The 27,444-nt window shown below is 51.9% G+C and overlaps 2 protein-coding genes across 3 annotated transcripts; one reads left to right on the forward strand and one right to left on the reverse strand.

Annotated features, from left to right (window-relative positions):
* Positions 1-551: 551 nt before the first annotated feature.
* Positions 552-24,311, reverse strand: LOC137308593 (zinc finger protein 239-like). 2 transcript variants are annotated; one of them, XM_067977211.1, is made up of 2 exons: positions 23,978-24,311; positions 552-3,148 (listed from the first exon to the last, which is right to left on the reverse strand). In XM_067977211.1, exon 2 carries the CDS (start codon positions 2,866-2,868, stop codon positions 2,278-2,280), a length of 591 nt encoding a protein of 196 aa, XP_067833312.1. In that variant the 5' UTR covers positions 2,869-3,148; positions 23,978-24,311; the 3' UTR covers positions 552-2,277. The 2 variants fall into 2 exon arrangements, with proteins under 2 accessions (XP_067833312.1, XP_067833311.1); XM_067977210.1 differs by lacking the exon at positions 23,978-24,311 and adding an exon at positions 12,798-13,294.
* LOC137308588 (zinc finger protein 436-like) lies at positions 13,010-16,829 on the forward strand. Its single transcript, XM_067977206.1, has 2 exons — positions 13,010-13,300; positions 14,599-16,829. Exons 1-2 carry the CDS (start codon positions 13,275-13,277, stop codon positions 15,377-15,379), a joined length of 807 nt encoding a protein of 268 aa, XP_067833307.1. The 5' UTR covers positions 13,010-13,274; the 3' UTR covers positions 15,380-16,829.
* Positions 24,312-27,444: the final 3,133 nt, after the last annotated feature.

The raw sequence follows: 27,444 nt of genomic DNA on the forward strand, positions 1-27,444 counted from the left end.
CACTGTAAATATTCCTGTTGGGTCTTATGCTCCCCCACTAACTGCACCCTTTCCTGGTTCAGAGTCTGCAATGCTAACAGTAACTTCTCCCCTGCTCGGGCCTTTGTTTGGACTTCAAGGGCTGACTGCCGAATCTCAGCTGCCTGTGCTTCAACGAGCCTGTCCAAAAGCTGGATCTGTTTCTTGAAGCACATCAGCCAGACTGCCTTTTCGATGGATTTCTTATGATCCTTCCCTTCTGTCCATTTAGCTGCAGCATCTACCGGGCGCCCAGCCTTTAACAGATCAGTGACCCATTTTTTTTCCATATTCACCTTACTGAACACAAAATCTGAGATCCTCTCTTCCATTACAGTTCTCTCTTCCAAATCAGTGTCCACTGTGTCACATCCCTTTTGCCAAGGTCCCTTCTGGGTCGCCATTTTGTAGGGGGTGGTGGTGTGTGTCAGCTTCACCTCTGACTACTGAGCGGTCTGAATCGCTCCCACTCCCTGGGTTCGAGACCTTGGACTTATTTGGGGGTTGTGACAAAAAATACAGCAGACAACTGGTTTTGGTACAAGAAAAGAAACTGGGTTTATTGAAGTCACAAATGAACTTATAACGTTCGGATAACACTGAGATACAAAGTACACTTAGTTAAGAATGGGGAACACACGGCATAACGAGGGAAAATCACCCTACTAATCCCCTTACCCTTGTCCCACCCCCAAAACCGAACTCAATTGAACTAGGAGAGGTCAGGAATCATGCTCACCAAACCAGGGTTCCTTGACAGTTCGAAATCCAGCCAGATAAGCCAGTTGCAGTTTTGGGGTACGCTCTTTGTGTCCTCTGGGCCCTGCCGTCCCCACGTGGTCCTGGGTCTGTGGAATCTGCGAAGGTTCTTCAGTTGGATAGAGTCTGTTGGTGCGGTAAGGCGCAGTTGTGGGTGGGCGATCTTCGTGGAGGACTGCGGTTGCCTTGTTGCTGCTCCAAAACTGCTGTTTAAAGCTGAACTGCTTAGAACCTGCTCCAAAACCAATATCCTGTGCTTCGTAACTGGTCGCCCAGTTATACTGTTTTTCGAATTTCTTATCTGATTCCAAAACAAGGTTAGTTCTTTGTCTGATTATGGTGGGCTTCTTCCGGTGATTGTTGGTTTCCTGTCCCCAGAACGAGGCTTGAACTGAAAGCCATTGTATTGATGGGTTTGCATAATTGCATTGATTGCTAAGCGATAATTTATGCAAGGTTTTGATGGGCTTTCGTTTCGTGTAAGCTGAAGTCTTTCTCTGGGTTGATTGTTTGAAAGGGAAGAATGCGGATTCTGTCTCCTCTCATTGTCTGGTTTTCAGGAACAATCCACACTGTCCCAACAAGCCCGGGCATGTCCAGTCTCATGGGCCGAATCTCCTGTCTGCAAGGATCCATATTTAACCCAGCAGTCGGGTCCTCTGCCATAAAGGTCCAAAAGTCATATCCTCGTTGGTGATATGAAAAATGTGGGAATTTTGAGAACCCTTCAAAGGAGAAACACTATTTACTATCCAGGAACCAGTAAAAACACGGACCTCACCGTCTCTCACTTTGCCAATTATTTCCGTGGAAATGTTCACTCCGACCCTCAAAGAGCGTCACCTCACCGCAAGCAAAGTCGTGAGACCCGCCAGTCAGCAGAAACAAAGCACCTGGAAGGAAACCTCTTCAACTCAATTAAATGATTCCCTGTGGGTCAGGATCGAGCGTATTGTCCCAATGCAACTTTATTACACCGACACCAATAGTACAAGAACTATTGCGGTGAGACAATAAACTCACACACACTGGTTTCCTGCAGGCCCAAGGTGATCCGGCCTGGCTTCTGTAGATTGGACTTCTGACCGTCCTGTCAGTTTAACAAACCAAAAGCCTTGCTGTTTGTTCTTAAATCATCCCCTTTAATGTGAGTCATCTCACATGATGCCCAGAATATATATTGAAGTGAGATTCCTCCAGACCTCGACATAATGGCCGTGTTAATAGTTTAATTGCTTAAAGTTTAACTTGATGTCTCCTGCCTGGCAATACAAAGGGACAGTCCATGTCCTGGGCATCCCAGATAGGTAATGTGATGACTGGCGGGCCTCTGTTGTTCTTGCGAGCCTCTGATATTAACACATATCGAGATGTGATTAACTTTGATTGAGAACAAAGCAAATTCTAACATTGTAAATTCTAACAACTGCCAGAATGAACATGGTTCAGTCCTGGATGTGATTAACAGCAGCAATAACAGCAGAATCCAACCGCCTGCAGTCACTGGTGAACTCGCTGGTGTGTCAACAGGTTGGACGACCGAGGGAATCCCTTCCCGCACACGGAGCAGGTGAACGGCCTCTCCCCGGTGTGAACTCGCTGGTGTGTCAGCAGGTGGGAGTGCTGAGCGAATCCCTTCCCGCACACGGAGCAGGTGAACGGCCTCTCCCCGGTGTGAACTCGCTGGTGTCCCAGCAGGGTGGAGCCCAGAGTGAATCTCTCCCCACACACAGAGCAGGTGAACGGCCTCTCCCCAGTGTGAACTCGCTGGTGTCTCAGCAGGTGGGATGAACAGGTGAATCCCTGCCCGCACACGGAGCAGGTGAACGGCCTCTCCCCGGTGTGAACTCGCTGGTGTGCCAGCAGGTGGGACGACCGAGTGAATCCCTTCCCGCACACGGAGCAGGTGAACGGCCTCTCCCCGGTGTGAACTCGCTGGTGTGTCAGCAGGGTGGAGCGCTGAGTGAATCCCTTCCCACACACTGAGCAGGTGAACGGCCTCTCCCCGGTGTGACTGCGTCGGTGAGTTTCCAGCTGGGATGGGGAATTGCATCCCATCCCACAGTCCCCACATTTCCACGGTTTCTCCATGGTCCGGGTGTCCTTGTGTCTCTCCAGGTTCGACGATCAGTTGAAGCCTCGTCCACACACAGAACACGTGGACGGTTTCTCCCCGCTGTGAACGGTGCGATGTTTTTTTCAGGCTGTGTAACTGGTTAAAGCTCTTTCCACACTCAGTGCACTGGAACACTCTCACTCGGGTGTGTGTGTCTCGGTGATTATCCACTCGCACTGATGTTTGAAATCTTTTCCCACAGACACAACAGACAAACATTTCTCCTTCCACATTCAAAAAAATGAAGCCTTGAATCTGTGTTGGGAAATACAATGACACAAACATGATTCAATTTGTAAATTAAACCATTTAAAATCAAATAAAATGAATTTTATTCCTTTCTCTCTGTGATGTCTGGGCTGAGAATGAATGTTTGCGCCCGGTTACGCAGTGTGTCACTGGTTCTCCGCTCCAAATGCACCTCTTTCGGCTCACGGTATCATTTACACCTTGCGTTTCCAAACCCCATCTCAGAAATATCAGCAATTGGTGATTACAATGGCGGGCAATCATACCCAGGATGCTCCACACACTAGAATATGGCCTATGTCAGCTGTGGCTCAGTGGGTATCACTCTCGCCTGAGTCAGAAGCACAAAATCTGGGCTGACACTTCAGTGCAGTACTGAGGGAGGGTCACACTGTCGGAGGGTCAGTACTGAGGGAGGGTCACACTGTCGGAGGGTCAGTACTGAGGGAGGGTCACACTGTCGGAGGGTCAGTACTGAGGGAGGGTCACACTTTCGGAGGGTCAGTACTGAGGGAGGGTCACACTGTCGGAGGGTCAGTACTGAGGGAGGGTCAGTACTGAGGGAGGGTCAGTACTGAGGGAGGGTCAGTACTGAGGGAGGGTCAGTACTGAGGGAGGGTCAGTACTGAGGGAGGGTCAGTACTGAGGGAGGGTCAGTACTGAGGGAGGGTCAGTACTGAGGGAGGGTCAGTACTGAGGGAGGGTCAGTACTGAGGGAGGGTCAGTACTGAGGGAGGGTCAGTACTGAGGGAGGGTCAGTACTGAGGGAGGGTCAGTACTGAGGGAGGGTCAGTACTGAGGGAGGGTCAGTACTGAGGGAGGGTCAGTACTGAGGGAGGGTCAGTACTGAGGGAGGGTCAGTACTGAGGGAGGGTCAGTACTGAGGGAGGGTCAGTACTGAGGGAGGGTCAGTACTGAGGGAGGGTCAGTACTGAGGGAGGGTCAGTACTGAGGGAGGGTCAGTACTGAGGGAGGGTCACACTGTCGGAGGGTCAGTACTGAGGGAGGGTCACACTTTCGGAGGGTCAGTACTGAGGGAGGGTCACACTGTCGGAGGGTCAGTACTGAGGGAGGGTCACACTGTCGGAGGGTCAGTACTGAGGGAGGGTCACACTGTCGGAGGGTCAGTACTGAGGGAGGGTCACACTGTCGGAGGGTCAGTACTGAGGGAGCGTCGCACTGTCGGAGGGTCGGTACTGAGGGAGCGTCACACTGTCGGAGGGTCGGTACTGAGGGAGGGTCGGTACTGAGGGAGGGTCAAACTGTCGGAGGGTCAGCACTGAGGGAGCGTCACACTGTCGGAGGGTCAGCACTGAGGGAGCGTCACACTGTCGGAGGGTCAGCACTGAGGGAGCGTCACACTGTCGGAGGGTCAGTACTGAGGGAGCGTCGCACTGTCGGAGGGGCGGTACTGAGGGAGCGCCGCACTGTCGGAGGGTCAGTACTGAGGGAGCGTCGCACTGTCGGAGGGTCAGTACTGAGGGAGCGTCGCACTGTCGGAGGGTCGGTACTGAGGGAGCGTCGCACTGTCGGAGGGTCGGTACTGAGGGAGCGTCCCACTGTCGGAGGGTCGGTACTGAGGGAGCGTCACACTGTCGGAGGGTCGGTACTGAGGGAGCGTCGCACTGTCGGAGGGTCGGTACTGAGGGAGCGCCGCACTGTCGGAGGGTCGGTACTGAGGGAGCGCCGCACTGTCGGAGGGTCGGTACCGAGGGAGCGTCGCACTGTCGGAGGGTCGGTACCGAGGGAGCGTCGCACTGTCAGAGGGTCGGTACCGAGGGAGCGCCGCACTGTCGGAGGGTCGGTACCGAGGGAGCGCCGCACTGTCGGAGGGTCGGTCCCGAGGGAGCGTCGCGCTGTCGGAGGGTCGGTACTGAGGGAGCGCCGCGCTGTCGGAGGGTCGGTACTGAGGGAGCGCCGCGCTGTCGGAGGGTCAGTACTGAGGGAGCGTCGCGCTGTCGGAGGGTCGGTACTGAGGGAGCGTCGCACTGTCGGAGGGTCGGTACTGAGGGAGCGTCGCACTGTCGGAGGGTCGGTACTGAGGGAGCGTCGCACTGTCGGAGGGTCGGTACTGAGGGAGCGTCGCACTGTCGGAGGGTCGGTACTGAGGGAGCGTCACACTGTCGGAGGGTCGGTACTGAGGGAGGGTCGGTACTGAGGGAGGGTCAGTACTGAGGGAGGGTCAGTACTGAGGGAGGGTCAGTACTGAGGGAGGGTCGGTACTGAGGGAGGGTCAGTACTGAGGGAGGGTCAGTACTGAGGGAGGGTCAGTACTGAGGGAGGGTCAGTACTGTGGGAGGGTCAGTACTGTGGGAGGGTCAGTACTGAGGGAGGGTCAGTACTGAGGGAGGGTCAGTACTGAGGGAGGGTCAGTACTGAGGGAGGGTCAGTACTGAGGGAGGGTCAGTACTGAGGGAGGGTCAGTACTGTCGGAGGGTCGGTACTGAGGGAGGGTCGGTACTGAGGGAGGGTCAAACTGTCGGAGGGTCAGCACTGAGGGAGCGTCACACTGTCGGAGGGTCAGCACTGAGGGAGCGTCACACTGTCGGAGGGTCAGTACTGAGGGAGCGTCGCACTGTCGGAGGGGCGGTACTGAGGGAGCGCCGCACTGTCGGAGGGTCAGTACTGAGGGAGCGTCGCACTGTCGGAGGGTCAGTACTGAGGGAGCGTCGCACTGTCGGAGGGTCAGTACTGAGGGAGCGTCGCACTGTCGGAGGGTCAGTACTGAGGGAGCGTCGCACTGTCGGAGGGTCAGTACTGAGGGAGCGTCGCACTGTCGGAGGGTCGGTACTGAGGGAGCGTCGCACTGTCGGAGGGTCGGTACTGAGGGAGCGTCGCACTGTCGGAGGGTCGGTACTGAGGGAGCGTCGCACTGTCGGAGGGTCGGTACTGAGGGAGCGTCGCACTGTCGGAGGGTCGGTACTGAGGGAGCGCCGCACTGTCGGAGGGTCGGTACTGAGGGAGCGCCGCACTGTCGGAGGGTCGGTACCGAGGGAGCGTCGCACTGTCGGAGGGTCGGTACCGAGGGAGCGTCGCACTGTCAGAGGGTCGGTACCGAGGGAGCGCCGCACTGTCGGAGGGTCAGTACCGAGGGAGCGTCGCACTGTCGGAGGGTCGGTCCCGAGGGAGCGTCGCGCTGTCGGAGGGTCGGTACTGAGGGAGCGCCGCGCTGTCGGAGGGTCGGTACTGAGGGAGTGCCGCGCTGTCGGAGGGTCAGTACTGAGGGAGCGTCGCGCTGTCGGAGGGTCGGTACTGAGGGAGCGTCGCACTGTCGGAGGGTCGGTACTGAGGGAGCGTCGCACTGTCGGAGGGTCGGTACTGAGGGAGCGTCGCACTGTCGGAGGGTCGGTACTGAGGGAGCGTCGCACTGTCGGAGGGTCGGTACTGAGGGAGCGTCACACTGTCGGAGGGTCGGTACTGAGGGAGGGTCGGTACTGAGGGAGGGTCAGTACTGAGGGAGGGTCAGTACTGAGGGAGGGTCGGTACTGAGGGAGGGTCAGTACTGAGGGAGGGTCAGTACTGAGGGAGGGTCAGTACTGAGGGAGGGTCAGTACTGTGGGAGGGTCAGTACTGTGGGAGGGTCAGTACTGAGGGAGGGTCAGTACTGAGGGAGGGTCAGTACTGAGGGAGGGTCAGTACTGAGGGAGGGTCAGTACTGTCGGAGGGTCGGTACTGAGGGAGGGTCGGTACTGAGGGAGGGTCAAACTGTCGGAGGGTCAGCACTGAGGGAGCGTCACACTGTCGGAGGGTCAGCACTGAGGGAGCGTCACACTGTCGGAGGGTCAGTACTGAGGGAGCGTCGCACTGTCGGAGGGGCGGTACTGAGGGAGCGCCGCACTGTCGGAGGGTCAGTACTGAGGGAGCGTCGCACTGTCGGAGGGTCAGTACTGAGGGAGCGTCGCACTGTCGGAGGGTCAGTACTGAGGGAGCGTCGCACTGTCGGAGGGTCAGTACTGAGGGAGCGTCGCACTGTCGGAGGGTCGGTACTGAGGGAGCGTCGCACTGTCGGAGGGTCGGTACTGAGGGAGCGTCGCACTGTCGGAGGGTCGGTACTGAGGGAGCGTCGCACTGTCGGAGGGTCGGTACTGAGGGAGCGTCGCACTGTCGGAGGGTCGGTACTGAGGGAGCGTCGCACTGTCGGAGGGTCGGTACTGAGGGAGCGTCGCACTGTCGGAGGGTCGGTACTGAGGGAGCGTCGCACTGTCGGAGGGTCGGTACTGAGGGAGCGTCGCACTGTCGGAGGGTCGGTACTGAGGGAGCGTCGCACTGTCGGAGGGACGGTACTGAGGGAGCGCCGCACTGTCGGAGGGTCGGTACTGAGGGAGCGTCACACTGTCGGAGGGTCAGCACTGAGGGAGCGTCACACTGTCGGAGGGTCGGTACTGAGGGAGCGCCACACTGTCGGAGGGTCGGTACTGAGGGAGCGTCACACTGTCGGAGGGTCGGTACTGAGGGAGCGTCACACTGTCGGAGGGTCGGTACTGAGGGAGCGTCGCACTGTCGGAGGGTCGGTACCGAGGGAGCGCCGCACTGTCAGAGGGTCAGTACCGAGGGAGCGTCGCACTCTCGGAGGGTCGGTCCTGAGGGAGCGCCGCGCTGTCGGAGGGTCGGTACTGAGGGAGTGCTGCGCTGTCGGAGGCTCGGTACTGAGGGAGCGTCGCACTGTCGGAGGGTCGGTACTGAGGGAGCGCCGCACTGTCGGAGGGTCGGTACTGAGGGAGCGCCGCACTGTCGGAGGGTCGGTACTGAGGGAGCGTCACACTGTCGGAGGGTCAGCACTGAGGGAGCGTCACACTGTCGGAGGGTCAGTACTGAGGGAGCGCCACACTGTCGGAGGGTCGGTACTGAGGGAGCGTCGCACTGTCGGAGGGTCGGTACTGAGGGAGCGTCACACTGTCGGAGGGTCGGTACTGAGGGAGCGTCGCACTGTCAGAGGGTCGGTACCGAGGGAGCGCCGCACTGTCGGAGGGTCAGTACCGAGGGAGCGTCGCACTGTCGGAGGGTCGGTCCTGAGGGAGCGTCGCGCTGTCGGAGGGTCGGTACTGAGGGAGTGCTGCGCTGTCGGAGGGTCGGTACTGAGGGAGCGTCGCGCTGTCGGAGGGTCGGTACTGAGGGAGCGTCGCACTGTCGGAGGGTCGGTACTGAGGGAGCGTCGCACTGTCGGAGGGTCGGTACTGAGGGAGCGTCACACTGTCGGAGGGTCGGTACTGAGGGAGCGCCACACTGTCGGAGGGTCGGTACTGAGGGAGCGTCACACTGTCGGAGGGTCAGCACTGAGGGAGCGTCACACTGTCGGAGGGTCAGTACCGAGGGAGCGTCGCACTGTCGGAGGGTCGGTCCTGAGGGAGCGCTGCGCTGTCGGAGGGTCGGTCCTGAGGGAGCGCTGCGCTGTCGGAGGGTCGGTACTGAGGGAGTGCTGCGCTGTCGGAGGGTCGGTCCTGAGGGAGCGCCGCGCTGTCGGAGGGTCGGTCCTGAGGGAGCACCGCGCTGTCGGAGGGTCGGTCCTGAGGGAGCGTCGCGCTGTCGGAGGGTCGGTACTGAGGGTGCGTCGCGCTGTCGGAGGGTCGGTACTGAGGGAGTGCTGCGCTGTCGGAGGGTCGATACTGAGGGAGCGCGGCGCTGTCGGAGGGTCGATACTGAGGGAGCGCGGCGCTGTCGGAGGGTCGATACTGAGGGAGCGCGGCGCTGTCGGAGGGTCGATACTGAGGGAGCGCTGCCCTGTCGGTGGGGCGGTATCGAGGGAGCGCCGCGCTGTCGGAGGAGCCGTCCATCAGATGAGACGTTAAACCGAAGCCCCTGCCTGCCCCTCTCGGGGTGGACGCAAAAGATCCCGCGGCCACCACCGCAAAGGAGAGCAGGAGAGTTTCTCCCTCAACCGACCACCTCAAAAAACCAGATCACCTGCTCGGTGCAGCTTGTGGAATCATTATCCCAACTAAAAGTCCTTGCAACACTCCTATTTTGCCTGTTCAAAAGAGGCATACAGGCAAATGGCGGCTCGTACAAGATTTACGGGAAGTGAATGCCTCTGTTCTCCCTGTTTCCCCTGTTGTGCCCAACCCTGCTGTAATTCTCACCAGTGTACCTTGCGGCTCCACCCATTACACAGTGATTGACTTATGTTCAGCGTTTTTCAGTCTCCCAATTCATCACCACTCCCAATTTCTTTTCACTTTCACGTTTAAGGGAAGACAATATCCATGGACACGATTGCCTCAAGGCTGCACTGAAAGCCCAACCATATTTTCACAGTGTTTAAAGGCAGACTTGCAGGACATTGTCTTAGAAGCAGGTTCCACTCTGGTCCAGTATGTAGACGATCTGTTAAGAGCCTCACCTCATTCTCCTGCCTGTCAGGCTGACTCTATTACCATGTTATGTGTCCTCACTAAAAAAGGGACACAAGCGGCTCGATGTTACCAGGGCTGCGGGTTCGCGGCGAGGGGGCTATTGGGCGCGTGGGTAACACGCCCGGTGAAATCAGTCTGCCCCCCGCGCGATCGCAGCCTAATTGGATCCACTTACCTGGTCTTCCGGGTTCCCCACTGCTGATCTGCGCGTCAGGCGGACTGCGCATGCACAGGAAGCTCTGTCAGCTGGAGGAGCTCTATTTAAAGGGGCAGTCCTCCACTGACAGATGCTGCAAGAAATAGGAAAAATTACAGCATGGAGCAGCCCAGGGGGAAGGCTGCTCCCAGTTTAATGATGCCTCACTCCAGGTATCATTAGATGGGGTGAGGAGGAGGGGGAGGACAGAGATCTTCCCCCCGGCGGGCGGGAGGAAGCGGCCTGCCTCTGCCACCAGGAAGGCCTGGCTCGAGGTGGCAGAGGAGGTCACCTGCACCACCAACATATCGCCCACCTGCATACAGTGCAGGAGGAGCTGCAATGACCTCAGTCGGTCAGCCAAAGTGAGTACACTTCCTCGTTCCCCTACACTCCATCTGCCACATCACCGCCCCCACCCCACATCTCCTTCTGCACTGCCAACACTACTCTGTCACATCACCCCTCACACCCACTCAAACCTCATCCTCATCTTACCTGCACTTACTCACCTCGCCAGTACTCATCCCACCACTACCACTCAACCCAATCCTCATACAATCTCATGGCTCTATCTCATACTCACCCTCTGATGCATCTCTTTCACGGTGAGCCTCACTCAACCTGCCACTACCTGTGCTGCAGCCACAGGGCATGCATCACATATGTGCAGTAGGAAGCGTAAGGCAAACGTGTTGTGAGCATGAAGGGGATGCACAAGGGTGTTTGAGGGTTTGTCATGGTTTTTACTGCTATTTAATTTCTGACCAACTCACATCACATATTATATTGGCACCACTACTGCCACGTCTTTGCGAATCTTGTCTGGTTTGTGCAATAATGCCCTTTCCTGAGGATCACAATGAAGACCCACACCTGATGCCACCCATTGTGTCACTGCAGAGTGGGTGTGGGTGTATTTGCGGGGCTCTTTTGTGCAGACGACTGAGAGACGTCGGCGATGTCCCCGGTGGCACCCTGGAAGGATGCGGAGGAGAAGTTGTTGAGGGCAGTGGTGATGTTGACAGCGACAGGTAAGAAGATGGTGCTCGGGCCAGCCGGGAGCAGCTCGGCATGAAGGAGGCTGCAGATGTCCACGACTACATGTCGAGTGACTCTGAGCCTCCGTGTGCACTGCTGCTCAGAGAGGTCCAGGAAGCTGAGCATCGGTCTGTGGACCCTGTGGCGAGGGTAGTGCCCCCTGCGACGCATCTCTCTCTGCGGTTGCCCTCCCTCCTGCTGTGCAGGGGGATGTGTCACAGCACTGTGTTGTGGAGCTCCACGTATCAGAGGTGGACGGCAAGGCCGGTGATGGTGTTCGCCCTCCGAGTAGGTCATGACTGCAGCTACGGCGGCCCCCATCTGGAAGATGTACATCTGAGGGGGTCCGCAAGGTTGGTACATGTCTCTGGACCCCGGGGTTAAGTGTGCAAGTTGGTGAATTTGATTGTCAGGAGGAGGGTGGTGGAGGCCAAACTTTGTCCCAAGTGACAGAGTGGCCTCCTGCAATGAGTGAGGGTCTCCCCCCGCCACCTGACAAATGGACCTTTCCAGCTGAGACAGGCTGATGGCTGCAACACGTCCATTTCAACTGGGAGTGTTTCCCCCAGTATGGGAAACAGTCCCAGTTGTTTCTAAAATCCCACCCCTCCTGACATATTCCCTTAATCAGGTCTGTTAATGACCTGAAATACCTCGGTAAATACTCTCAAGTGGCCCCCCGCTGGCTTTAATTGCCTGCGGGAGTCCCACATGCGGGGGCTGCGCGCGCACGTCGGCGCGTCTGTGGGGAACCCGGAAGTGGGCGGGTTGGAGCCGGGCTCCCGACCCGCTCCGGGATTCCCCGATTTTCGGAGCCCCCCCACCAGGAACGCACCCGATAGCGGGTGCTAAAATGGAGGCCGACAGGTCACAGGAGCACCACTTGCTCCGCCCTCCAACTACTTTTCCCTATACCGATTGGTCCATTGCATCCGTCAATCAAGTCACGCCTGCCATTAGGTTGATCAGTACAAAAGAGGAGGGTCTCCAACTGAAACGTTAACTGTTCTCTCCACAGATGCTGAATGTTTCCAGCAGGATCTGTCTTTGTTTCACTAAAAGACACGTGATGAATGTATACCTCAGAATCACAGGCCTCAATCTGCTTGGGAAAGAATTAGAAAATAGGAACAGAGGAATTGATGGACCAAAAAGGACCAAGGTTCATCGAGTTCGTCTTCTACCATCCTGGTAGTCGCAAGATACAAAGCAGCCCGCTTGATTGGCACCCTATCCACCACCCTAAAACATTCACTCCCTTCACCACCGGCGCACTGTGGCTGCAGTGTGGACCATCCACAGGATGCACTGCAGCAACTTGCCAAGGCTTCTTCGACAGCACCTCCCAAAACCACGACCTCGACAACCAAGAAGTACAAGTGCAGCAGGTACATGGGAACAACACCATCTGCACGTTCCCCTCCAAGTCACACACCATCCCGACTTGGAAATATATCGGCCGTTCCTTCATCGTCGCTGGGTCAAAATCCTGGAACTCCCTTCCTAACAGCACTGTGGGAGAACCTTCACCACACGGACTGCAGCGGTTCAAGAAGGCGACTCAACACCACCTTCTCAAGGGGCAATTAGGGATGGGCAATAAATGCCGGCCTCACCAGCAACGCCCACACCCCATGAATGAATAAAAAAGAATTGATAATGGAGTTGTTGACTAATCATAACAATCAATCTCTTATCAATTTGTCTCCAACAGACCCAGACATGAGGTGAGGAAAACCCCCAGTGGTGGAGAGCATTGGGAACCACAGGCCCAAAGTCACCAGTTCCTCAGAAGCAATGCTGCACTCACCACAGGTCAAGTCTTAAATTACTCACACACTGTATCCTAAGTTATTTTTTTTTATTCGTCCATGGGAAGTGGGCGTCGCTGGCAAGGCCGGCATTTGTTGCCCATCCCTAATTGTCCTTTACTGAAAGAAATTTTATCTAATTTGATTTGAATGCTTTATATACTAACTGCTCCCACCGTCTCCCTCGGCAGCCTGTGCCCATAGATTGAGCACTCGCTCCCTGAAATATAATCAGAATATGAAAGTACAACCAGTACCTGCTTCAATTCAATAACCTGTATTGGAGATTTCCCGCTGCGACGGTGAAAAAGGACAGACTTTGCTCCCATCCCGGGCGTGCGGCGCTTCAATTCGTTTCCATGGCGGTCATCCTTACCCAGAAACCCCCGCGCCGTAGAAAACGCCCTATCGGTCTGACGGGAGGCGAGTGCGCAGGCGCAGTCTGGAGGAGGGGTCTCCGTCCCGAGCATGCGCGGTGCGGGCCGTGGGAAGAGAAGCTTCGAGAGGTCGGAGCGGCGCGGCGGCCGAGTGCGGGCCTAAGGCCCGGAATGGCCGTGCCCGGGAATGGGGAGAGAGCGCGGATCGGTGCAGGCTTCATAAACAACTGAGGGCCGGAACACATCAAACAGTCTCGGGCCCTCGCTCCTCCTCCGCCCGCACCCCGGGGCCCCGGTGATTCTCCTCACTCGCTCCGGCCGCCGGACTCTCCACAAGCGGCTGGAGCCCAGCCCAGGATGCACTGCGGGTCCCCGCCCACGTGGTATGTGTGGTGGGGGAGGGGGAATAGGCGCATGCGCGCTGAAACTATCGCGGCGGATAGAGCGGTTTCTGGCGCGCTGGGCATTGTGGGTACTGAGGCAGCCATTGATGCGGACCGCGGTCAGCGGAATATTTTTTTTCTCGCACCGGTCGGCTGGAAACGCAGGCGGACGGATTGGGAGCCGGCGGGCGATCCAGACGGGTATCCAAATCAAACCGGGTGGGGCTGGAGAGAAGGGATTGGGTTAAATACATAGCAACCTATCCTGGGCGACGTGGGGCTATCTGAGTCCTGTGGGGTCCAATAGTTTTCATCTGAAGCTATCTTATGATTGATACGAATTATTCAGGGTGTATTTGAACTGGTTCGGCCACAGCTGGAGTACTGTGTGCAGTTCTGGTCGCCACACGACAGGAAGGATGTGATCGCTTTGGAGAGGGTGCAGAGGAGATTCACCAGGATGTTACCAAGGCTGGAGCGCTTCAGCTGTGAAGAGAGACTGGGAAGATTGGGTTTGTTTTCCTTGGAGCAGAGGAGGCTGAGGGGGGACGTGATTGAGGTGTACAAAATTATGAGGGGCACAGATAGGATGGATACGAAGGAGCTTTTTCCCTTCGTTGAGGTTTCTATAACAAGGGGGCATAGATTCAAGGTAAAAGGCGGGAGATTTAGAGGGGATTTGAGAAAGAACTTTTTCACCCAGAGGGTGGTTGGAGTCTGGAACTCACTGCCTGAAAGGGTTGTGGAGGCAGGAACCCTCACAACATTCAAGAAGCATTTGGATGAGCACTTGAAATGCCATAGCAAACAAGGCTACGGACCAAATGCTGGAATATGGGATTAGATTCGACAGGGCTTGATGGCCGGCGCGGACACGATGGGCCGAAGGGCCTCTTTCCGTGCTGTATAACTCTATGATGGCTAGTTACCATCACCGTGTATATCGGTATAACCTCCTTCAGTGCAACAGCCAGCCTCAAGAGATTCCTGCACCTCTGACTCCCGCTTCTTTTTCATCCCCTTTCGTCCAAGCTATTGGCTGCCATGCTTGCAGTCACCTGCTCTCACTCTCTGGAACAGCCCCCAAACCCCTCCTTTAAGACCCTCTTTATAATTCCAACATCACTAATTATCTGGTCATTATCACATTGCTGTTTACGTACAATTTCCTGCAACATTGATTACGGATTTACAGCTCAGAAGGGACAAGAAAGCAAAGAATGTTCCACGGGAATTGTATGTTTTTGAATTTCTATCCTGTACTTACAGCGCTGACTTTTGTAAACTCCTTTTGACAGGGTATTAGAAGGGGAGGGTTTGCAGACGGGAAACTCACCTCGGGATCCGACAGAGCCGCTCGATTCATCGGGACCTGTCGTGGAAGAACAAGGCGCCGATCACAGCAGCGACAGACCGTACCCGTGCTCTGTGTGCGGACGAGCCTTCAGCCGATCGTCCAACCTGGCGAGACACGAGCGCAGCCACGCCGAGGGGCAACCGTGTGACTGTGCCGACGCCGAGCAGGGATTTCCGTGCCAATCCCGGCCGGGAAAACGTTGCCACAGCCGCGCCGGGGAGAGGCCCTACATCTGCTCCGTGTGTGGGAAGGGATTCAATTCTTCCTTTCACCTGCTGAGACACCAACTGGTTCACACTGACGAGAGACCTTTCGGATGCTCTGACTGCGGGAGCAGCTTTAAAAGCCGCGAGTTTTTGTCGCAGCACCAGCGCATTCATAGCGAGGAGAGACCGTTCGGTTGCTTGCGATGCACCAAGAGGTTCAGACGACCGTCCAGCCAGCTGACGCACCGGTGCACTCACGCTGGAGACAGGCTGTTGACCTGCTCCGTGTGTGGGAAGGGATTCACTCGTTCATCCAACCTGCTCAGACACCAGCGGTTCCATACCGGGGAGAGGCCGTTCACCTGCTCCGTGTGCGGGAAGGGATTCACTCAGTCCTCCAACCTGCTGAGACACGAGTGGGTCCACACCGGGGAGAGGCCGTTCACCTGCTCCGTGTGTGGGAAGGGATTCACTCGTTCATCCCACCTGCTGATGCACCAGCGTACTCACGTTTGACTGCAGGGGTTGGATTCTGCTGTTATTGCTGCTGTTAATCACATCCAGGACTGAACCATGTTCATTCTGGTAGATTCTGCTGATGTTAATTCCCCCTATCACTGGATTTTATCCTTCTCAATATGTGGCAAATCAGTCAGCTTTCTTTCAGACTCTGTGTCGAGTCCTTGATGTCTCTAAGAGCTGACTGGTGACTTGTTCTGGACATTCCCAGTCCCTCTGTCGCTGTGACTGGGTGAGAAGATAGTGGGTTTATCTCACCTTTTGGGTGAATGGATGTCAGTGCTGGGGAATGGGACATTTTATCATTCAGAGCGCCGAGTCTCAGTGTGATGAAAACAGGTCTTTTTTCTGTCTGTGATGAATTTTTTAAACTTATATTTTGTGTTGCTAGAATCAGCACATAAGGTATTTCTCCAAGGAAAACCCATCAGTTCAGTTCCAGACAAGCTGCCTGCGGTGTCCTTCATCAATGCAAATTGAGAAAGCGAAGGACTTTAGTAAGTTCCCCGTATCGATTGGCTGCTGTTCACGTCTTCAATGACCCCAGTCGAAGATTGAGGAATGACTGTTTGTTCCAATGTGTTCCCTCGAGTATAGAAGATCAAGGGGTGATCTGATCGAGGTGTTTAAGATGATTAAAGGATTTGACCGGGTCGATAGAGAGAAACTATTTCCTCTGGTTGGGGGGAGTCCAGAACAAGGTGGGCAGAACCTTAAAATTCGAGCCAGGCCGTTGAGGGGGTGATGTCGGGAATCACTTCTTCACACAAAGGGGAGTGGGAATCTGGAACTCTCTCCCCCAGAAAAGCTGTTGAGGCCGGGGGACAACTGGAAATTTCAAAACTAAGATTGTTGATTTTTGTGAGGCGAGGGTATTAAGGGTTATGGTACCAAGGCGGGGAGATGGAGTTAAGATACAGGTCAGCCATGATCTAAGTGAATGGCGGAACAGGCTCGAGGGGCCGAATGGCCTCCTCCTGTTCATGGGAGATGGAGTCACCTCTTGCTTTTCTTTCAGGGTCAACCTGGGCCCGTTTACAAGCTGCCTGGTCACAGAGCAAAGCCTCAGCCTGGGCAGTGCCTTTGACTGACCCGCTGTGTCTCAGAGGTCAGGGACACTGATCGGCTGGAGCCCTCTGTGATGGACAGATGATTGGGTGGGGAATTTGCTCTTGCAGGAATTGAATTGGCAGTCCAATGTCGGTCTTTTCAGTCACAGTCAGGGCGTCAGTCTCGCAGCCAGGGGGCTGAATGTGTTTCACAGTACGTGTCGTCCTGGCAAAGGTAAACGGATCAAGAGTGTGGCTGGAGCAAGTGAACGGTTGTCTTTGGAGAGAACAACCCTTTGTTATTGTCGTGTGGAGGAACGGAGGGAAATCCATGTGTTACACTGCACACTGTTCGTTACTGCCCACATAATACAAATAAACCTACTGGTTGGTTCAAAGCTTGTGCCTCTAGTTAGTATCAGTGTGAGATATATTCCAGGAACCAGTACACAGAGTATGGGCTTCCTGTTATGATCACTAGAAATGGGTGCACACCAGATCCAAGGGGCCGTGAGGTGCACATATAAAGTGACCAGTGATGCTGTATCTGATAAAATATCATAGGTAGTAACCCAACAACAATGACAGTTAGCATCAAACACTCCCAGGGCAGGTACAGCATGGGTTAGATACAGAGTAAAGCTCCCTCTACACCGTCCCATCAAACACTCCCAGGGCAGGTACAGCACGGGTTAGATACAGAGTAAAGCTCCCTCTACACCGTCCCATCAAACACTCCCAGGGCAGGTACAGCACGGGTTAGATACAGAGTAAAGCTCCCTCTACACCGTCCCATCAAACACTCCCAGGGCAGGTACAGCACGGGTTAGATACAGAGTAAAGCTCCCTCTACACCGTCCCATCAAACACTCCCAGGGCAGGTACAGCACGGGTTAGATACAGAGTAAAGCTCCCTCTACACCGTCCCATCAAACACTCCCAGGGCAGGTACAGCACGGGTTAGATACAGAGTAAAGCTCCCTCTACACCGTCCCATCAAACACTCCCAGGGCAGGTACAGCACGGGTTAGATACAGAGTAAAGCTCCCTCTACACCGTCCCATCAAACACTCCCAGGGCAGGTACAGCACGGGTTAGATACAGAGTAAAGCTCCCTCTACACCGTCCCATCAAACACTCCCAGGGCAGGTACAGCACGGGTTAGATACAGAGTAAATCTCCCTCTACACCGTCCCATCAAACACTCCCAGGGCAGGTACAGGGTTAGATACAGAGTAAAGCTCCCTCTACGAAGGGTGCTCATTACCACAGGTCTGTGACTTTACTGTTTCCGCTCCAGTCCTCCTCGCAGCCTCTCTGAAACCGATCAGTTTCCTGCGAGTTATTATCAATTGATTTGCTGTTGTGTCAGGCCGAGCAGGAGAAGAGAGGTCGGCCACCTTGTCGAGTCTTTGTTCGTGTCCCTCCCCCCTCCTCCTCCCTCTTTTCTCCCCCCCCCATTGGGGTTCAGCCGTCTCCGAGCCTCGATGACACACTGTAGAATCCGGGGTTTGGGCCACGCCCTCACTGACATTGGTGATGTCATGGCATCGTGATGACAACACGTTAGGGGTGTGGCCACCACGTCAGCTCCCATTCCCGTCACCGGTAAATAACCCGGGACTCGCGGTAACCTGACTAAAAGAAGCTCATGGGAGGAAAAGGAGATCCAGACATCGACTGGTGGATATTTTGAAGATGGGCGGTGGAAGCAGATTCAATCGTGGCTTTCAAAAAGGAATTGGATAAATACTCGAAGGGAAAAGATTTGCAGGGCGACGGGGAAAGAGCGCGGGAGTGGGACTGATTGGATTGCTCTGACAAAGAGCTGGCACGGGCTCGATGGGCTGAATGGCCTCCTCCTGTGCTGTAACCATTCAAAGAGCAAGAGAGTTCTCCCTGCTGTCCTGGCCCAATATTTATCCCTCAACCAACATCAGATAGGCTTCAGGAGCTGGGTCTACTCACAGTGTCAGCCGTGGCTCAGTCGGTCTCACTCTCCCCTCTGAGTCTGAAGGCCGTGGGTCCAAGTCCCCACTCCAGAGACTTGAGCCCCGTAATCCAGGGCCGACACTCCCCAGTACCAGTACTGAGGGAGCGCTGCACTGTCGGAGGGTCAGTACTGAGGGAGCGCTGCACTGTCGGAGGGTCAGTACTGAGGGAGCGCTGCACTGTCTGAGGGGCAGTACTGAGGGAACGCTGCACTGTCTGAGGGGCAGTACTGAGGGAACGCTGCACTGTCTGAGGGGCAGTACTGAGGGAGCGCTGCACTGTCGGAGGGTCAGTACTGAGGGAGCGCTGCACTGTCGAAGGGTCAGTACTGAGGGAGCGCTGCACTGTCGGAGGGTCAGAACTGAGGGAGCGCTGCACTGTCGGAGGGTCAGTACTGAAGGAGCGCTGCACTGTCCGAGGGTCAGTACTGAGGGAGCGCTACACTGTCTGAGGGTCAGTCCTGAGGGAGCGCTGCACTGTCGGAGGGTCAGTACTGAGGGAGCGCTACACTGTCTGAGGGTCAGTCCTGAGGGAGCGCTGCACTGTCGGAGGGTCAGTACTGAGGGAGTGCTGCACTGTCTGAGGGTCGGTACTGAGGGAGCACTGCACTGTCGGAGGGTCAGTACTGAGGGAGCGCTGCACTGTCAGAGCGTCAGTGCTGAGGGAGCGCTGCACTGTGGGATGGTCAGTACTGAGGGAGCGCTGCACTGTCGGAGGGTCAGTACTGAGGGAGCGCTGCACTGTCTGAGGGTCAGTACTGAGGGAGCGCTGCACTGTCGGAGGGTCGGTACTGAGGGAGCACCGTACTGTCGGAGGGTCGGTACTGAGGGAGCGCTGCACTGTCGGAGGGTCAGTACTGAGGGAGCGCCGCACTGTCGGAGGGTCAGTACTGAGGGAGCGCCGCACTGTCGGAGGGTCAGTACTGAGGGAGCGCCGCACTGTCGGAGGGTCAGCACTGAGGGAGCGCCGCACTGTCGGAGGGTCAGTACTGAGGGAGCGCCGCACTGTCGGAGGGTCAGTTCTGAGGGAGCGCCGCACTGTCGGAGGGTCAGTACTGAGGGAGCGTCGCACTGTCGGAGGGTCGGTACAGAGGGAGCATCGCACTGTCGGAGGGTCGGTACTGAGGGAGCGCCGCACTGTCGGAGGGTCGGTACTGAGGGAGCGCCGCACTGTCGGAGGGGCAGTACTGAGGGAGCGCCGCACTGTCGGAGGGTCAGGACTGAGGGAGCGCCGCACTGTCGCAGGGTCAGGACTGAGGGAGCGCCGCACTGTCGCAGGGTCAGTACTGAGGGAGCGCCGCACTGTCGGAGGGGCAGGACTGAGGGAGCGCCGCACTGTCGGAGGGTCAGTACTGAGGGAGCGCCGCACTGTCGGAGGGTCAGTACTGAGGGAGCGCTGCACTGTCGCAGGGTCAGTCCTGAGGGAATGCTGCACTGTCGGAGGGTCAGTGCTGAGGGAGCGCTGCACTGTGGAAGGTGCCGTCTTTCGGATGAGATTTTAAACCGAGGCCCCGTCTGCCCCTCTTAGGTGGATGTCAAAGATCCCACGGCCACTATTTCGAAGAAGAGCAGGGGGGAGTTCTCCCCGGTGTCCTGGGGCCAATATTTATCCCTCAACTAACATCACTAAAAAAATGATGTGGTCATTTGTCACTTTGCTGTTTGTGGGATCTTGCTGTGCGCAAATTGGCTGCTGTGTTTCCGACATTACAACAGTGACTACACTTCAAGAGCGCCTCATTGGCTGTAAAGCACTTTCTGACGTCCTGAGGTTGTGAAAGGCTCGATATAAACGAGAGTTCTTTCTTTCGTTAACAGCTGGTTTCATCTCAATTAAATCTCCCCTCAGCCTCCTCTGTTCCAAAGAGAACAACCCCAGCCGATCCAATCTTTCCTCATAGCTAAAATTCTCCACTCCTGGCAACATCCTCGTAGATCTCCTCTGTCCCCTCTCCAGTGCAATCATATCTCTCCTGTAATGTGGTGACCAGAACTGTACGCAGTACTCAAGCTGTGGCCTAACGAGTGTTTTATACAGTTCTGGCATGACCTCCCTGCTCTTATATTCTATGCCTCAGCTAATAAAGGAAAGTATCCCGTATGCCTTTTTAACCACCTTATCTACCTGTCCTGCTACCTTCAGGGATCTGTGGACATGCACTCCAAGGTCCCACTGCTCCTCTCCATCTCTCAGTATCCTCCCATTTATTGTGTACTCTCTTGCCTTGTTTGCCCTCTCCAAATGCATTACCTCACACTTCTCCGGATTGAATTCCATTTGCCCCTTTTCTGCCCACCTGACCAGTCAATTGATATCTTCCTGCAGTCTCCAGCTTTCCTCTTCACTATCAACCACACGGCCAATTTTTGTACCATTTGCAAACTTTTCAATCTTGGCCCCTACTTTTAAGTCTAACTCATTGATATTTACCACAAAAAGCAAGGGACCGAGTACTGAGCCTTGCAGAACCCCACTACAAACAGCCTTCCAGTCACAAAAACACCGGTGAACCATGACACTTTGCTTCCTGCCACTGAGCCAATTCTGGATCCAACTTGCCACTTTCCCTTGAATCCAATGGGCTTTTACTTTTCTGACCAGTCTGCCATGTGGGACCTTGTCAAAAGCCTTGTTAAAATCCATGTAGACTACATCAATCGCACTACCCTCATCGACCCTCCTTGTTTCCTCTTCAAGAAATTCAATCAGGTTAGTCAGACATGACCTTCCCTTAACAAATCCATGCTGACTGTCCTTGATTAATCCGTGTCTTTCTAAATGACGATTTATGCTGTCCCTCAGAATTAATTCCAATAATTTGCCCACCATCAAGGTGAGGCTGACTGGCCTGTAATTACTCGGTCTGTCCCTTTCTCCCTTTTTAAACAACGGTACAATGTTAGCAGTCCTCCAGTCCTCAGGCACCACGCCTGTAGCCAGGGAGGATTGGAAAATGATGGTCAGAGCCTCTGCTATTTCCTCCCTTGCTTCTCTGAACAGCCTGGGATACATTTCATCCGGGCCTGGCGATTTATCCACTTTCAAAGATGCTAAGCCCGTAATACTTCCTCTCTCACTATGTTTATCCCATCCAATATTTCACACTCCTCCTCCTTAACTACAATCTCTGCATCGTCCCCCTCTTTTGTGAAGACAGACGCAAAGTATTCATTAAGAACCATACCCACATCTTCCGCCTCCACACACAGGTTACCTTTTTGGTCTCTAATAGGCCCTACTCTTTCCTTAGTTATCCTCTTGCTCTTTATGTATTTATAAAACATTTGGAGTTTTCCTTAATTTTACTTGCCAGTATTTTTTCATGCCCTCTCTTTGCTTTCCTAATTTCCTTTTTAATTTCACCCCTGCACTTTCTATACTCCTCTGGGCTTTCTGCAGTATTGAGCTCTCAGTATCTGACATAAGATTCCCTTTTTCTGCCTTATCTTACCCTGTGTGCTCCTTGTCATCCAGGGGACTCGAGATTTGGCAGTCCCACCCTTTTTCTTTGTGGGAACATGTTTATTCTGAACCCCTTGAATGCCTCTCACTGCTCTGACACTGATTTACCTTCAAGTAGCTGTTTCCAGTCCACTTTTGCTAAATCACTTCTCAGCTCAGTGAAATTGGCCTTTCCCCAATTGAGAACTTTTACTCCTGTTCTATCTTTGTCCTTTTCCACAACTACACTAAATCTAATTGAATTATGATCACGACCACAAAATGCTCTCCCACTGATACTCCTTCCACCCGCCCAGCCTCATTCCCTAAAACTAAATCCAGAACTGCCCCCTCTCCCACCTCTTGTTGGGCTTGCTACGTACTGGCTAAAAATGTTCTCCTGAATGCATTTTAAGAATTCTGCCCCCTCTCTCCCCTTCACACTGTTTCTATCCCAGTTAATATTCGGGGAGTTGAAATCCCCGATTATTACTGCCCTACTGTTTTTGCACTTTTCAGAAATTTGCCGACATATTTGCTCTTCTATCTCCCTCTGACTGTTTGGGGGTCTATAGTACACTCCCAGCAGTGGGACTGCCCCTTTTTTGTTCTTCAGTTCAACCCATATGGCTTCATTTGATGATCCTTCTAACATATCATCCATCCTCACAGCTGTAATTGTTTCTTTAACCAATATTCCACCTCCCCCTTCTCTTTTATTCCCCCTCCCCCTTCTTTTTTATTCCCCCTCCCCCTTCTTTTTTATTCCCCTATCTTATCTGAAAACCCTGTAATCAGGAACGTTGAGCTGCCAGTCCTGCCCCTGTTTAAGCCATGTTTCAGTAATAGCTAAGATATCGTACTGCCATGTGTCCATCTGTGCCCTTAACTCATCTGCCTTATTCACGATACTCCTTGCCTTGAGGTATATACCATTAAGCACTGCCAAACTCCTTTATTGTTTATTTTCTAATCTTTGTTTCCTCTGCCTTCAAAACTCACTTACTAATTTTCTGCCTTCCATTTCCAGCTCTGATTCTCTCCCTTCTGAATCTACGCTCTGGTTCCCATCCCCCTGCCAAGTTAGTTTAAACCTTCCCCAACAGCACGAGCGAACCTCCCCGCGAGGATATTGGTCCCGGCCCTGTTGAGGTGCAACCCGTCCGGCTTGTCCAGGTCCCACCTCCCCCAGAACCGGTCCCAATGCCCCAGGAATCTAAAGCCCTCCCTCCTGCACCATCTCTCCAGCCACGCGTTCATCTTCTCTATCCTCCTATTTCTATACTCACTCGTGCGTGACACCGGGAGTAAGCCGGAGATTACTACCTTTTGAGGTTCTGTTTATTAATCTCCTTCCGAGCTCCTTCAAATCTACCTGCAGGACCTCATTCCTCATTCCACCTCTGTCATTGGTACCAATGTGGACCACGACCTCTGGCTGTTCACCCTCCCCCCTCAGAGCATTCTACAGCCGCTCAGTGGCATCCTGGACCCTGGCACCAGGGAGGCAACATACCATCCTGGAATCTCGTCTGTGGCCGCAGAAACACCTGTCTGTTCCCCTAACTATAGAATCCCCGATCACCATTGCTCTCCTGACCTTTCTCCACCCCCGCCCCCCGTACAGCTGAGTCCCCCGAGGTGCCGTGGACTTAGCTCTGGCCGTACTCCCCAGAGGAACCATCCCCCTCACCAGTATTCACCGGTTAGAGAGCGAGATGTAATCAGGGGAATCCTGCACTACCTGCCTGGTCCTCCATGTCCGTCTGGCGGTCACCCATTCCCTCGCTGCCTGCACTCTCTAAAGCTGCGGGGTGACCACCTCCTGGAACGTGCTATCCACGTAGCTCTCGGCCTCGCGGATACACTGCAGTGACACCAGCCGCTGCTCATGCTCCGAAACCCGGAGCTCGAGCTCCCCCAGCTGACGACACTTCCTGCACATGTGGCCGTCCAGGACACGGGAAGCGTCCTGGAGTTCCCACATGGCGTAGGATGTGCATTCGATGGGACTGAGGAGACCTGCATGCCTTGCTTTATTAGACTACTAACTAAACTTACCATCAGTAAACTTAAGACTGGTCCCTGATCTGGGCAAAAAAATCCCACTCACCAATCAGCTCCTTCCCTTGTGCAGACCTCACTTTGGGTGTTTTTTCTCCCTCGCTCCCTTTCCCCCTCCGCTGGTCTCGGGCGTCCGACTCCCGCCTCTTATAGGCCGCTCCCTAACCTCCACTGCCGCTGGTGGTGGACGGTTTCTCCCCGCTGTGAACGGTGCGATGTTTTTTCAGGCTGTGTAACTGGTTAAAGCTCTTTCCACACTCAGTGCACTGGAACACTCTCACTCGGGTGTGTGTGTCTCAGTGATTTTCCACTCACACTGATGTTTGATCTTTTCCCACAGACACAACAGACAAACATTTCTCCTTCCACATGCAAAGGCCGATGATATTCAGGTCCTGATGAATCGAGGGACTCTGTCAGATCTTGACGTGAGGTTTGGTTTGAGTTTCCCGTCTGCAAATCCTCCCCTTCTAATACCCTGTAAAAGGAGTTTACAAAAGTCATCGCTGTCAATACAGGATAGAAATTCAGAACAGACAATTCTAGTTTCTGTGGAACATTCTTTCCCCTCTCGTTCCCCTCAAGCTGTAAATCCCCGTCCCACACTCTCTCCCTCCTCCCTCACTCTGCTGCACCTCATGTTCACTCTCCCGATTTTCGCTGCTCTGCAGATCCACACTTACTGGTTCCTGTTCAGGACACAGACACCTGCGATTCCTCATGCAGGCTGCTCGGCCGAATATATATGGACTATGTTACTGGACTAAAAACAGCATGGACTTTACTGTATTACTGGACAAAAAATATATAATGTATGTACAATACTATATTATGGGATGAAAATATATATAGTGTTTGTAAAATACTATATTACTGGACCAAGATGTATAATGTATGTACTGTACTGTATTACTGGAATAAAAATAATATATGTACAGTACTATATTACTGGACTAAAATATATAATGTGGAGCACAAGACTAAATAGATATATTATACACAGGATTGTATCACTAGACTAATAATATATAATGTGCACTGTATTACTAGACTAATATATAATGTGTACAGTACTGTATTAGACTAATATATAATGTGTACAATACTGTATTACTACACTAATGTGTGTACAGTGCTGTATTACTAGACTAATAATATATAATGGGTACAGTACTGTATTGCTAGACTAATAATATATAATGTGTACAGTACTGTATTACTAGACTAATAATATATAATGTGTCCAATACTGTATTACTAGATTAATATAATGTGTACAGTACTGTATTACGAGACTAATAATGTGTACAGTACTATATTATTGGACTAATAATATATAATGTATACAGTACTGTATTACTACACTAATGTGTACAGTACTGTATTACTAGACTAATAATATATAATGTGTACAGTACTGTATTACTAGACTAATAATATATAATGTGTACAGTACTGTATTACTGGACTAATAATGTGTACAGAACTGTATTACTACACTAATAATATATAATGTCTACAGTACTGTATTACTAGACTAATATATAATGTGTCCAGTACTGTATTACTGGACTAATATATAATGTGTACAGTACCGTATTACTTGATTAATGTGTACAGTACTGTATTACTGGATTAATAATGTGTACAGTACTGTATTACTGGACTAATAATGTGTACAGTACTGTATTACTAGACTAATAATATATGTGTACAGTACTGTATTACTAGACTAATATATAATGTGTACAGTACTGTATTACTAGACTAATATATAATGTGTACAGTACTGTATTACTAGACTAATATATAATGTGTACAGTACTGTATTACTGGACTAATATATAATGTGTACAGTACTGTATTACTGGACTAATATATAATGTGTACAGTACTGTATTACTAGACTAATAATATATAATATGTACAGTACTGTATTACTAAACTAATATATAATGTGTACAGTACTGTATTACTAAACTAATATATAATGTGTACAGTACTGTACTAAACTAATATATAATGTGTACAGTACTGTATTACTAGACTAATAATATATAATGTGTACAGTACTGTATTACTAAACTAATATATAATGTGTACAGTACTGTACTAAACTAATATATATTGTGCACAGTACTGTATTACTCGACTAATATATGTGTGCATTACTATATTACTGGACTAATATGTACAGTACTGTATTATGAGACTAAAATATACTGTGTACAGTAATGTATTACTAGACTAATGTACTGTGTACAGTAATGTATTACTAGACTAATATATAATGTGTACAGTGTTGTTTTACTGGACTAATATAATGTGTACAGTACTGTATTACTTGACTAATATATAATGTGTAACGTACTGTATTACTAGACTAATATATAATGTGTACAGTATTGTATTACTAGACTAATATATAATGTGTACAGTACTGTATTACTAGACTAATATATAATGTGTACAGTACTGTATTACTGGACTAATATATAATGTGTACAGTACTGTATTACTGGACTAATATATAATGTGTACAGTACTGTATTACTAGACTAATAATATATAATATGTACAGTACTGTATTACTAAACTAATATATAATGTGTACAGTACTGTATTACTAAACTAATATATAATGTGTACAGTACTGTACTAAACTAATATATAATGTGTACAGTACTGTATTACTAGACTAATAATATATAATGTGTACAGTACTGTATTACTAAACTAATATATAATGTGTACAGTACTGTACTAAACTAATATATATTGTGCACAGTACTGTATTACTCGACTAATATATGTGTGCATTACTATATTACTGGACTAATATGTACAGTACTGTATTATGAGACTAAAATATACTGTGTACAGTAATGTATTACTAGACTAATGTACTGTGTACAGTAATGTATTACTAGACTAATATATAATGTGTACAGTGTTGTTTTACTGGACTAATATAATGTGCACAGTAATGTATTACTTGACTAATAATGTGTGCAGTACTGTATTACCAGACTAATATATAATGTGTACAGTGCTGTTTTACTGGACTAATATAATGTGTACAGTAATGTATTACTGGACTAATATATAATGTGTACAGTACTGTATTACTGGACTAATATACTGTGCACAGTACTGTATTACTGGACTAATATACTGTGCACAGTAATGTATTACTGGACTAATATATAATGTGCACAGGACTGTATTACACGACTAATAATTTATTGTGTAGAGTACTGTATTACTCGACTAATATGTGTACAGTACTATATTAGACTAATATATGTACAGTACTGTATTACTAGATTAATATATAATGTGTACAGTAATGTATTACTCGACTAATATGTGTACTGTACTATTATTAGACTAATCTATGTGTATAGTACTTTATTTCTAAACTAATATATAATGTGTACAGTACCATATTACTAGACTAATATATACTGTGTACAGTTATGTATTACTAGACTAATATACTGTGTGCAGTGATGT

The sequence above is a fragment of the Heptranchias perlo genome, unplaced genomic scaffold (assembly GCF_035084215.1).
Source record: "Heptranchias perlo isolate sHepPer1 unplaced genomic scaffold, sHepPer1.hap1 HAP1_SCAFFOLD_134, whole genome shotgun sequence".
In the NCBI taxonomy this organism is placed as follows: domain Eukaryota; kingdom Metazoa; phylum Chordata; class Chondrichthyes; order Hexanchiformes; family Hexanchidae; genus Heptranchias; species Heptranchias perlo.

Excerpts from the sequence above, each read along its gene's own strand:
- LOC137308588 (XM_067977206.1), top strand. The coding sequence starts at position 13,275 with ATGCACTGCGGGTCCCCGCCCACGTG. Across the intron at positions 13,301-14,598 it reads TGCGGGTCCCCGCCCACGTG|GGTATTAGAAGGGGAGGGTT; the intron begins GTATGTGTGGTG and ends TCCTTTTGACAG.
- LOC137308593 (XM_067977211.1), bottom strand. The coding sequence starts at position 2,868 with ATGGAGAAACCGTGGAAATGTGGGGACTGTGGGATGGGATGCAATTCC.